General features: G+C 34.7%; 1 protein-coding gene across 1 annotated transcript in view; it reads right to left on the minus strand.

The window, feature by feature from the left end:
• The window catches only part of LOC149796191 (mitogen-activated protein kinase 14B-like), a 55,582-nt gene that overhangs the window by 22,705 nt on the left and 19,501 nt on the right, over positions 1-13,376 (minus strand). The window contains exons 3-7 of the mRNA XM_089966144.1: positions 6,502-6,560; positions 3,530-3,641; positions 1,410-1,439; positions 814-861; positions 43-157 (exon numbers count right to left, since the gene is read on the minus strand). Coding sequence (XP_089822270.1) covers positions 43-157; positions 814-861; positions 1,410-1,439; positions 3,530-3,641; positions 6,502-6,560 — 364 coding nt within the window. The remainder of the gene's footprint in view (positions 1-42; positions 158-813; positions 862-1,409; positions 1,440-3,529; positions 3,642-6,501; positions 6,561-13,376) is intronic.

Here is a 13,376-nt window from a genome sequence, read left to right on the forward strand (position 1 = left end):
AACCAATGCTGTGGTCTGCACTGCAAAGATAAAAGCAATTACCTGTGTGATTATAATGCATCCAGTTCAGCATAATTTCAGGAGCTCTGTACCAGCGTGTTGCTACATATCCAGTCATGGAATCATCTGCAGCACGGGCAAGACCAAAATCCAGAATCTGAAAGAAACCATGTCAAATAGAATTAATCGGTATAATTTTCAAGTCCCCCAAAAATGTACAATTAATACAAATGTAGACTCAATTATTATGACACAAAAGACAAATGAATCTAATGCCCACCTGACAAGTTTGGATACTTAAAGTTTTTCAAAGGACTATTTAAACAAATTATGTATTATGAAATATGTAACAATGTTACAACTTGATACACAAAAATATAGCGTATGCTACAAAACCATTGACTGATAGATAGAAAATGATGCATCCAAGGTTGCTCTTTTATATATGAATGTATTAAACTTACTTTAGTTCAATAGCTCACATTTGTATCATTCTTCATGTTCTATACACAATTAATAATGTTTTTCCCTACCCACATCCAGCAAGTCACTGTCTCCAAAATTTATTCCGAGCAAGATTTTATTCACATTAAGGGTATACATCGTTAATAGATATACTAAATATTTCACTTCATTTATGATTTATCTGACCTATGATTATCATGTATCATGGTAAATGAAAGAGTGGATGCATCTACACCTTGGTCCACTCCAAATATTGTGTGTCAAAAAGATACTTCAATTAGTATAGTGTATACACAATTCAATTAAAAACTGCCGATATTAATGAATTGTAAACAATGAATATCTCACCTTTAATTCACAGTCTTCATTCACTGCAATATTGCTGGGTTTTAAATCCTGATTAAGGAAAAATTAAACCGTAAAACAAGCTGACTACAGCTATGAATCTTGAATTTCTAAAATTTAAAGTATTTATCTGCATCTACTTGCATTTTCTTTCTAATGAATGGACACATAAGTTTCAAAATACACAAACATTAAACTTAAGCTGGCTAAGTGGACATTGCAAAATAGTGAATACAAATAGGAGATCTTCCTGGTACAGTTTCCAAAGCCATATCATAACATCCTCTTCCGATTACACTATCCTTGTACATGGCATTCTTTCTTTTATCAACTGGTACTACCAGTAATATGCTTTATTCTAAGACATACTACTGAATATAGAAATATATTCCTCAACTTACGTATAATACAAAATGTATAAGCAATTAGACATGCATACAAATAGTTTTACTCTTGTCTCGTCTCCTCTCCATTTTTTCTGAAGCTCTCAGAATCTGCATACTCTATAAGGTCTAACTGTTGGACTGCATTGTACGTTCTATTTATATTCCTGTTCCAAGACTACATTAGTAAAGTTCTAGTCAATAAAATACTCTTACCCTATGTATAATTCCAGCGGAATGAATGTACTGAAAATAAAAAAATCTGATATTGAAACTAAGTTGCAAATAAAAGTCAAAAAAATTGAAGCACATGTATAAAATTACACCTAATGTAAACTTAATATGATGTATATTTAATTTATATTTGTTAGCTTTTTCTCAATGAATAATTGTATTATGGACTTCACCTTGTCCAAAATCAAGTTCACTGTGTACCCGACCAGAGACACTGATGCTTTTATTTTGCAAACAAATAATACATTGTTAATATTTCTCTAGGAGTGTGGGTTACATAACAGGAACAGTATTAATAAAGGTAAACATGTTTGAGTCTGGGTCTAGTATATTGGAATTCCCCCAATAAGAACCCGTTATACCTGATGTTTCCCATGTTCTTTATTATAATTTTAGTAACATATAATTTTACAACATATAAACAATTTTCTAGAAATGAACTTTGGACATACATCCTGGCCCTACTTTTGTGTCTTAGGTTATTTTAATATAATCATGTTTACTTTAAATATTATTTATTCTTGCTTTACATATTTAGGCAGAATTAGTGTTAGTGTTCAGTATTTGATTAGAACTAGAATTATATATTCAAATTTTTATTCTCTGGAATTACAAAGTACTCAATAATATCCTTGGACAGAAACAAGAACTTGAAATTAAAGTGAATTCAGACAAGGACTTCTTGGATTATGTTATTAACTGGAAGACTGTTAGCACCTCACCACGCTTCAGGCTACTGATACATTAGTACATTCAAGATTACAAGCACATCAACACCTTCAGTGCTGGATCGTATTTTGAACACAGCTGGAATTTAATTAAATTTTATTCAACTGGGCTGGTAACAACTTTTTGGACTCTTTGGATTTAATTCACAAAACTTTAAGTACTTTTTAGAAATTCACTTTTGTATTCAACAGAATTAAATTATTTCTTGAATTTTACAAAACTTGTTGTGTTTACTCTTTTCTATTACTTAGTACAAGATCACAGATTCGTAATATATTATAATGATGTAATACTGACTTTGTACAGCAACAACTTTCCAACCTTTGCCAACATTTTTTTCATAAAATGAAATATAGTGTATGTATTTGGTCAAATGTGCATTCAAAAACACCTTTTGAGAGAGATGGCAAAGAAAGTTTGACAGTAAGAGAAACTGATTTTCAGAAACCTCCAGGGAGTTGCTTGAAGGTGGAGGCTCTTTAATGGCAGAGACCTCTGCTTTTAACTATCCTTATCATTTACTCCATGATCCAACAAAAGTACAGAACACTGTGCATACTGTATGTCTTGTAAAGTGATACAAGAGTTAATAACTGTGAAGCACAAAATGACCATTCTGTATATGTAATATCAGATGACCATGCAGCACATTTTCATTTAGAACAAACTAGACATTAGGATGAATGTGTGCACATAGTTTCTTGACAATCATTCAAGCAGTTTAGAAATAGTGATAACAAAACTCGTGCTAATGGATGGACAATCAATGGATGACAGACAACAGGTTATTGCATAAGAATGTTAGCTTAGTTACGGACACAGAGAGTGGTGACCAGTCTAATATTTGACCCATGTCATAAACCTCATCTGATGATATGGATCTGGAAAATAGTTGACATGGAAAGATGAAAAAATTATAGGCAAAACTAAACTAGCATAAAACATATGGCAAAGCTTTTTGATATCAACTATCACCAAAAGAAAATGACAGCAAAGACCCTTAATCAGCAAATTTAGGACTAATCAATATATCAAGCAGTGATTAGAAAACTGCAAATGGTGAATTTCAACGGCTTACTCAAAATGAAAGCAAATGAGACAACACTTCGGTTGTATAAATCTAGATACTACTAAAAAACTAACTTTATACTTTTTAATATCACATCTTTAATTTGCCTTGATTAAAACCATTAATATTTGCTTCTTTCATGGCTACTCAACACTAAATTTATTTCTGTTCTCAATTCCTACAACAATCAAATAATAGGCCCTGGCAACCTAAAATTTTACATGGCCACTAAAAGTTTCAAAATAGATTTTTCTACTGCAACTAAAGTTTTAAAAGTAATTAAAACATGGATTTGCATACTTACTTTTAAAGCACGTAAGATCTGGTAAATTAGAAACTGTACGTGATCATCACTAAGCTTCTGTGTTTTAATAATGTTATTTAGGTCTGCTCCCATCAGAGGTGTGACCAAGTACCTGAAACGAGGAACGTTTGTTAGTAAAGATTGTTTAGTAACACAATAATAGGTCCACATAAGCATGAGAATGATCACATGCCTGACATCACCCCAAAAACTAAATCAAGAGCAGCTAGTAAAGAAAAACCATGTTATGAACACTATCTGTGTGACTTGACATTTCCTCAAAATCTGCTGAATGGTTTTTGAGTGGTCATGAAAAAAGGTTTTCCTTATTTCATTTGTAAATGCAGCCATGTAAGATGGGGGATAACTCTGAATGGCCTTCATACCATGATACTTATCGGGCAATGTCGGTCAAATTCAGTAAGTGGTTTTAGAGATGCAATTCACATATATTTAGCAACAGTGGCCACCATGGGGACTGGATCTGCCTAAAAATGATGAAATAATACCAAACTGACGTTTTCTGTTAAATTTGTTTCAAGTACATAGAGCAGTTTTTTTTCTGTAACTATTTTAACATCTGATCTGATCTGGAGTTTTTTAAAATGGTTTTTCTGTTTATCTTATATAGGTATCCATATAAATAGTGGATCAGTATTATCTGTATAAAGTTTAAAGGCTTTTACATTGACAAGATTTCTATCAAATTTGGACAAATTTCCAGAAAACAAAACGTTTGATCAATGTGCTATGCCATGGTCACTTTGACCTTTGAATCATTGAACCCCAAATCAATAGGTTTCTTCCTTGCCAGCCAAAAATGCAAGCTGGCTTATTTTTCAATAACATGCCTCACTTGCAAAACCAGGTTTCAGAAGGAAACCTGAAGTAAAATAAATGTTGCATGAAAACATTTGGTTACACTTCATGGTGGATCAAATTCCCAAAATTCTTTAGTTTTACAGAAATTTCATGATTTCTGCCAATCTTTAAGATTTGTGGCTATCAATCAAACAATATCAGGCTGACTCAAAGTATACAAAAATTTATTACGGGTTAGAAGTGAAAATTCAATGTTAAAATTTGAGTTTTTTAAAAATCGGTTTTATCAAGGTTTACTTTTTTTTTCTGGTCTAAGACAAACCTTTTACAAGCTCATCTCCATGGTGAGGACAACATGTATTAATTTGATAAAGAATGCTTTGATTTGATTTCTATAGAAATGAAGATAAAATGAAAATTAATTAAACAAATACCTGTAACTGCTAAGAAATCTGCACACTTTCTCAACTGTTAGGATAGCCTCATGAATAACTATATCTAAAATGACATTTTTTACAGGTCAGGGTAGAGGCAGTCATTTTTCACATTTTAAGTTGTGGTTTTTTTTTAAATCTTAGGGTTCTTTCCATGGTACAAATACAAGTTTAGGTTTTTTGAGGTTCTTGGGGTCCACTTCTAACCCTGTTATAATCTTAATTTTGTCATATGAACTTCACTAGAAAATCCAATATTTAATGTGCTTGAATAAAATGCAAGTCTGAGAACAGTGATCTCAGAAAATATGCCAAAACAAAGATGTAGCATTATCTTGTTACAATATACCATGAAACATTTTTTAGCAAAAAAACAAAATTTAAAAAAAAGAGGTAATTATTCATCAGTCCAATATGTACTCAGTTTTTCAAAGGATTCTGTCTTCCACATTATCTTTGAAAAAGAAAGAAGAAAAAAATCTATGAACATATTAAAAGACATTTCAAATCTAATATCTAGATATTTGAAGACAGAAATTGACATCTCCCCATACAGATGATGTTCAGCATAATTTTGTTTCTTTCTGTGCCAAGTAGAAGCAAATATTTTACACATTTAATTTCATCTATAATTGTACTGTCAAACTGTTAACAGATCCTTATTTTCTTTATCTTGATTCACACTAATAAATATACCCATTCTGTAATTTTTTTAGCTGTGAGAAATATTACATACAAATCAGAGTGAAAGAATTACTTCCAACTCGAAAAGATGAAACAAATGACTATTATGTGTATATATAACTGATAGGCTTGAGCTGTGGACCAAACCATATTCTACTGACATTTAGCTGTGAACATGATAAGTATGACAAGCAATTAATTTTTATCATTATATCTACTTCTACCTCCATTTTGATAACAATGCTTTAATCTACAGAGTAGCAGTGGCCAAGATCAGCTTAACCACATCCAAACAGATGCAAAATTACAGTTTAAAATCAACAATCACTTTTCACAGATATATAGTAGACAAACATCATAACATTTCATTTAAAAAATTCTACTTAAAATGATAACATAGTTCTAAGAAAACCAAAAGACCAAACACGAAAACCATTCAATGCCAACCGCTAATATATGGAAATACATTCATGGTTCTAAGTTCATGGATCCAAGAAAGCACTTTTTTTCATCAGTGAAAAGGTAAAAATGTACCTAGAACCATGTACATAGAGAAAAAAAAACCATAAATACACCAAACACCTTGACTTGTCTGTAAAGATATTTATTTGCTATACCGATTTTGTATTAGTAAAACATAATCAACAGTTCCTCATTTGGTATCCAAATCAGTGAGATTTCGGTTTTTCCATGGGTGGTCTTCATGGATTGGCTGTTAAACTTTCCATCTGTGACACAGCACAACCCCTCTACAGTGGAGGTGCATAACATGCGCCTACTGAGCTTTGATACATTGTGAGCATAGAAAATTGTTCTGTAACTGCATAAGTTACAATTCAGGTGCAAATTGGTAAAACAGTGAATGCTGCATTACTTTTAAGTATTTCTTATTCAAATAAAATGCTTTTTTGCATGCTGTTATAAAGCTTAAGAGATGTAAGCTCTTCTTATACTTTCCTACTGATGGAATAAAAAAAATTAAGCTTTAAGAAAGCATACATGCTAAGACAATGAAACAAAACCATAACTTACACATCCTGGAAGTCTCCGAAGTTCTCAGCTGGAGTAAATACATCAAGCAGGCCAATAACCTGGAAGACAGAGAAAAGGAACATAACCCAAAATTCTTAAGAGTTCTATAGGAGACCCAAGTGGGAAGGATAATGTTTTACTTAGATTGAGAGCTCAAACTATTGTGAGAAAACAAGTCCCTGACAGGGATGATAATTTTGAGATTTGAAGACCCCAATGGAAAGTGTTGTGGGCAGACCACTGGGCATAAATTATGATGCAAATGGTGATGGTTCTTACAATACTGATTCAAGTCCAATTCTTTACTGGATACAAAGTGTAGTCATGGAAGAGCATACAAAAGTGTCATGATGATGTGTAGTCAGGTGTGTGTGTGTGATTCAGATGTTTAATGTAGCTTTAACAATTTCAGTCATATCGCTACGATGTCTGCAGTGTGGCAGTTTATAGTGATGTCTAGCACTGGGGCATCATGCCGCAGACATGTAGCATCATGTCCCACCTAGTCACATTATCCTGACACCATGTAGACCAATCCTAACACTAACCTCTTAATGCTGAGTGCCAAGCAAGGCAGCTGTTAGTACAATTTTTGTAAGTCTTTGGTAAGACTCGGTATGGGGATTGAACCCACAACCTCCTGCATCCCAGGCAGAAGCTCTAACCACTAGGCCACCGGAGCGGTTCAATGTTTAGTAATACATGAGCATACCAAGTGTCATGAAGATATCACAACACAAGATACAATGTGTAGTAGTCATACAAGAACACACCAAGTGTCATGAACTTAAGCAAAAAATAAATAAGAGTGTGATGATACTGAACACTTTGACTTAACTATGGTGAGGCAGCTAGGACAGGCATGTTTCCTAATAAAATCAACCACAGTAGATTCCCAACCTGGCATCATAGATCTTGGATGTGCATAGATGATGCAATTGGCAATCTGGCCCATAAACTTGTTCTGGTGGAAAGACGAGCCAAGTGTGATGGTGGAGAATCTGTGGCTTGTTGTGTAGGAGGGAGCCTTGTGTTACATCAGCCAATCACTTGTGTGGTAAGAGACCTGGGTTGATCTACCAACTGGTTGCAAACAAGTCCATCACAGTCTTTGCCCCAAGTAAGAAAAGGGATTTTGTTACAGAGCAGTGAATAGTTCATTATGTGAGGACTGTTTTGCCTGACTGCAGACTGTCCCTATAATGTTCTTCTACCTGGAATGCGACAAACTCAAAGGCTGATGTTCTCAGAGGTTGCACAGCAGAGGAGGTTCCAGACTTCCACATAGCAAGGAGGGGCATATGTGCCTCCTTATGTCAGATATACTACAACAGACATGTTGTCAGGAGACCATGACAAATGAAACTCTTACTCTTCCAATACACCCTTATAACACTAGAAATCCAGGTTTTCGTTCTAGTTTGTAGATGTGTAGGGATGATTTGTCCATAGTCCAATGACCCTGGAGAATAATACCCTCTAGCTATAAATGAGTGTCGCAACCTGAATCTGGAGCATTGGCAAAAAGATAGGCATGGTTCCAAAGCTTTTCTAAAGATAAATTTCCAGGGTTTTTCCAGGATAATTTTTTTCTCAAGGTTCACATATGACCATTACTGAATGGAATTAAAAAATATTTTGGATTAAAAACATTTACAAAAGGGTCGATTTAATTTTTTTAAACCAAATTTTCTGTAAAATCTTCATGTAATTTAATAAAACAGTCACCAAACCTGTATTGATACAGGGGCACATACTGTTTTTTTAATATATAATAAAAGGGATGGCAATTTCCCATTTCTCCTTCATTCTATTTAAGATCGGAAACCAATGCTTCAAGCAAGACATCATTGTATAATAGTTACACACCAATGTTTAGCTCAGAGAGTCAACATTTTGGACAACAAATATGCCTTAAAATGAATAAAGTCCATTTTCTAAACAGGGTTTATTATGAATATTCCAGCACCATTTTCACATTTGGACATTTAGGTTGGAGTGTGGGGTCAGAGTAATTGCACATAAAAAATCTGAATTTGTCACCACTGCACAGTAGTGGCATATGGTAGTTGCTTACCAGTGGGCCTAGCAAATTTAAATTGTAATACTAGCATGAAATTGATAGGAAAATGATTTATTTTCTTTAAAAAATGGCAAGTATTATAGCATGAAATTGATAGGAAAATGATTTATTTTCTTTAAAAAATGGAAAGTATTATAACGGTTATGTCTTTAATCTGCTGATAGAGCAAGAGAAACTACAGCATAGATGAAACCGGGTACTCATCATCTGCATTACTTCATCACATGACTTCACAAATCTCCAACAATGATATTGAAATTCCAATAGTCATGTGATATCAAGAACTCCTTTTTAAAGTTGTTGTACAAAAATTAAATTATATTAAATGAAAGTCAGATAACTTTTGTAAAGAACAGAAGGACTATATAATTCAAAACATATTTATTTTGAGAACAAGAAACTTGTCACTGCCACAGCAATCGGGTCAGTCCGATTCATCAAGCAGACAGCGCATGACAATGTGGTAGTCACGTGATACAACAAAACTCCAAAACTAGAGAAGTTTGTGTTCTTTTGTTTTTGTATTTTTATTACAATCAGTATATGTGTGTTTGTGTGATTTCTATTTTTAATGTAGCTTTAACAATTTTTCAGTCATATCGTATACATGCTAACCCTTGGCAAGGAAAAAAGTGTAATCCAAGTGGACAAAAAGAGTAACCCATATATAACATTAAAAAAATTCAATAAGCATGTGAACAAAATGATTTAGTTATCCCTCTGGACTTTTAACATCAATTACTGCTTCAAGTTTTCAGATACAACACTTTGAGCTTTAAAAAGCAACAGACTCTCATATCGCATTTCAAAACACTTTGTACCAGCTGAGACTGATTATTATGCACAGTAATAGAGCACTAAGTGCTGGGTTACTGAGCCTGGATCTGAATTAAGTTTTATTTTTTGTTAACAAAACTTAGCAATCTCTCACAATTATGTTTATTCAAAGCATTATCAAGCAAATAAAAACATGTTTTCTCCAGTGGAATCTACTGTTAATTCTGGTAATGAAAGAAGAGCACTCTAACTTTGCCCTTTTCATTGTCAATGTCTTTTATACTGACTCCAAAATGTGTATGACTTTCTAGCTCTTCGATACACATGTAGCAAAGTTACAAAGTGCAGTGCGCTATAAATAGAACATCTGTTACCTATTTGACTCCATACACATAAGCCTGCCTGTTAATTGTTAAGAATTGTTGAGTATGTTACATTTAACAGCAATTTTAACCATTTTGCATTTTGGTACACATCTATTATGTGTGGAAAAATTTAAGAGTAAAGTCCGATCGTTATAGTTATTTTTCATGTAAGAATTTTTTAAGTGCTTTAAAATCTTGAGAGAACTTGTTCACCATCAAGTCAGTGAAGCAGCATGACCTACAGTAGCTGCCATTTCTCATACTTGAAATTTACAAGTTCTTTCTCACAAAGTCATTTGAATTTGATAATTTATACAAACTAATTGCTACCTACATCAATATCAGAGCCTTTACGTAAGTTATTGAAGCTTTCATAGTTGTGATTCTAATCGTGAAAATTACTGAATGAAATCTGCAACCTCCATTTTAGAGAGTGGAGAATACGACCCAGTCACTTTAAATAGCAGATTTCGACCAGAGCATACACAGCGACCATGTGATCTGACATAATGGTCATTCACAGCAATGAATGAGGTATCTAATAGGGAGTTTTCCCTGAAGTTGGCACTACGAAAACCCAATAAAAATGGCTGATGTTTACAGCAGGCGTCAAAAGGTGCTTGTATGTGGATTGGGTAGAGGCATCCAAAGGCGCTTGTTTGTGAATGGAGTAGAGGCATCTAAAGGTGCCTGCATGAGGTAAAGGGTTAATATTTTATATTTTTTTCTACACAATTTAAAAATGACAGTTGTGAGATTTCTGCACTCTTGTGACTATATAGCAATGGAAATTGTGAGCACCAACTCAAATTTTATCAATGCCATAGTTTTATCTCGTCTTTCAACAGACTAAACACTTACGATTTTAATACTCACAATTTCTGAGAAAATAAATAATTTTCATGTGGATTTCATGTAGGTATGACTATTTAATGATGTTTAGGTTTGTTAGGCCATCTGCTAAGTGGCTGTGCTTTGCCGCCACTGTTTTGGCCTCTTGTGATGCTTGACTGGTTTTCATACCTTCCCTCTAAGTTAAGATATGGATAATGAGCTGTCTCTGACAACAAAAAATGTCTAATAGATGAATATAATCCACTGAGTGTTTGGATTGTCTCAACAAATATGTTTATGGCAAGCACCCAAATGATCGATACTGTAACCTCCTAATATTCTGTTTAGAACTCTATAAATTTAACTCCCGATCAGTTCAGCTATGTCTCAATTACATAACTGTTTCTGGTGTCAGGTGGGGGTAGACAATTCTCCCGTTTTTACAGACTTACATCAATATTTCCAAAATTCAAGTACTTTTCAGTTTTGGAAAAAAATTATCATTACTCCCAACTGGTAGCATGGGAACCCTGGATAGGAGTGGTGGTCAGGTGCATGCATGGGGACCCCAGTCAGGAATTTATCCCAATTCATCCACCAGCAATAATGGTGATGAAAGTCTGGTCCTTGAGGAATCAGAGCTGACAGAATCAGTGCAGTTTCTACTTTGCAAGGAGAAGCTGTAGCGGGTGGATATGGAGTTGTCAACGGAAACAAGATCTGCTGTGGTGTTCAAGTTTTCCAATAGGAATAAGTAAGGCGATCAGAGCTTTTAGAGCCCACAGAAGTGCCTAGCTTCAATCTTTCCAGGGAAAGGAAGGCGGTTTGGAGAACTTCCCCTTGGACACTATTTGGCAGGTTCCATGCCAAGGATCCAACTGACAGGGTTTCATTTAAGATTGTGCATTGGGTCTAGGGATGCTTGAAAACTATGTTGAGGATCCTTCAAATCTTGTGAATCCACTGTGGTGACAAGTCCTCTAAAGCGGATCTCAGCTTCCAATGGAGCAGCTATTAGTAAATACTATAGGCATTAAAGATCCTTGAGGAATCCAGATCAACATCATGGTGTATTTTTACAAGTACTACCCATAAAGCTATTGTGATATAATGTGAACCCTGGGATGTCTTCCAAAACTTCCAACATGCATGGTAATGCATCTGGTTTCAGTGCAGCCGCATTCAGCATACTAGATGATGCAGCTGAGAAGAGCTATGGTAAACAGAAGCCAAGACTTTCTGCTTAATGACATTTATTTTTATGGGAATGCACCTGCCTCCAACTGGGAAGGTTTAATGAGTCACTTTAGGGAATGTACTTAGAGACAGAATCCATAGATCACAGGGTAGAGGGAGGAAAAGACCACTCTCTAATCCACCAAGCAATGTCTTGGCCAGTGGAAAACCCGTGATAATTCTTCGATCTTAGAGGAATAGGAAGAAGCATGCGATCTGGATGTGGTTGGGTTCCAGAGTGGTCCAAAATGTTAAGAGGGGCTTACCCATCTCTGAAGAGACTTGTCCCATAGACAGTATTCTTTTGTTGAAGAACTAGTCTTCTTACAGTGGGTTCCTTCTTGGGACTCAGTCAGAGAAGAATTCAGATGATGAGGTGGATTAAGGTTTCCTTAGTGGGTCTCTACTTGGCAAGATTCTAAACTTAATTAGTCCATATTATACATAAAGTACAAAGACTCTTACGTGTGCACTTTGAACATGTGTGGTTATCTGGGTGAGTGTCCCAAAGGCCCTTCTTGAGGCCACATTTTGTCCAGAATGAGAATAATAACAGTATTCCTTTACTTTTACACATGAAATTCACCTGTTTGTATGTACTGCATGCTATATACATCCCAGTGTAAAATATGACCATCTATTCAGGGAGTTTAGGGGGCACTCACCAGTTATGTACTTTTGAGAGAGTGACGTATGTAAGGTGAAGCTGTTTGCATTTAAAACATGCACAATGGAGAGAAGGTTGGCATACCTCTATGCTACATGAATGCAATGTGGATATTTCTTTGGATATTGTACTTTTGGAAATTGTACACGATTAAAACACACTGCTAACTAAAATGAATGCTCCCTTGTGCTAAAAAATCTGCCTGAATTTGTCAAAAGTACACTATCCATAGCAGCTATTAAAATAGGGAAAATGAATTTTGCCGGACTAAACAATACCAGCTTCTGAAAAGGCAATGAATGAATTACCAAACATATAAAATGTAAAAAAAAAGCTATCGGCTCTTTTTTTTAACACAATTTACCTCTGAAATTCAGGAAGTGAAAATGACCAAGTGGAGCTAGCACTTTTTTGAAAGGTGCACATCTGGAGTAAGATCAAGCTGTATACTCTATAACCCATATTACACCCATCAATCATATACCAAAATAAAGGGAATTAAAGGTTCTTTGAATTATACCTAAGATATACAAGGTCTTTTTTAAATAGCCAGTATAACCAGTGAGGAAAGCCAAAGAAATTCTTTTTCTTTAAAATCCTAACCCTATGCAAAACACGAAACTGTAGAGCACCGCTTTAGCAAAATTTTCAAGATGGCCACTGTGGTTGCCATACTGGGCATCAGATCGACGCAATTTTCATTCAAGACAAACTAGAAATTTTAAGTATTTTACCAAAAACAGTGCTCAAAAAATCCAAAAGACCAACACCCATGGCCCTCTAATTTCAGATTGGGTCCCTCTTCTATTCCATGTGCATTGTTCAAGATATTTCAAGTGGAATGAAAAACAATACAGCTGTCCTGTGCTCACGCTTACACTAGTATAATGAAATACAGGTAAAACAAATCAAG

The sequence above is a fragment of the Sinohyriopsis cumingii genome, chromosome 7 (genome assembly GCF_028554795.1).
Source record: "Sinohyriopsis cumingii isolate HCF-2022 chromosome 7, ASM2855479v2, whole genome shotgun sequence".
NCBI lineage: Eukaryota > Metazoa > Mollusca > Bivalvia > Unionida > Unionidae > Sinohyriopsis > Sinohyriopsis cumingii.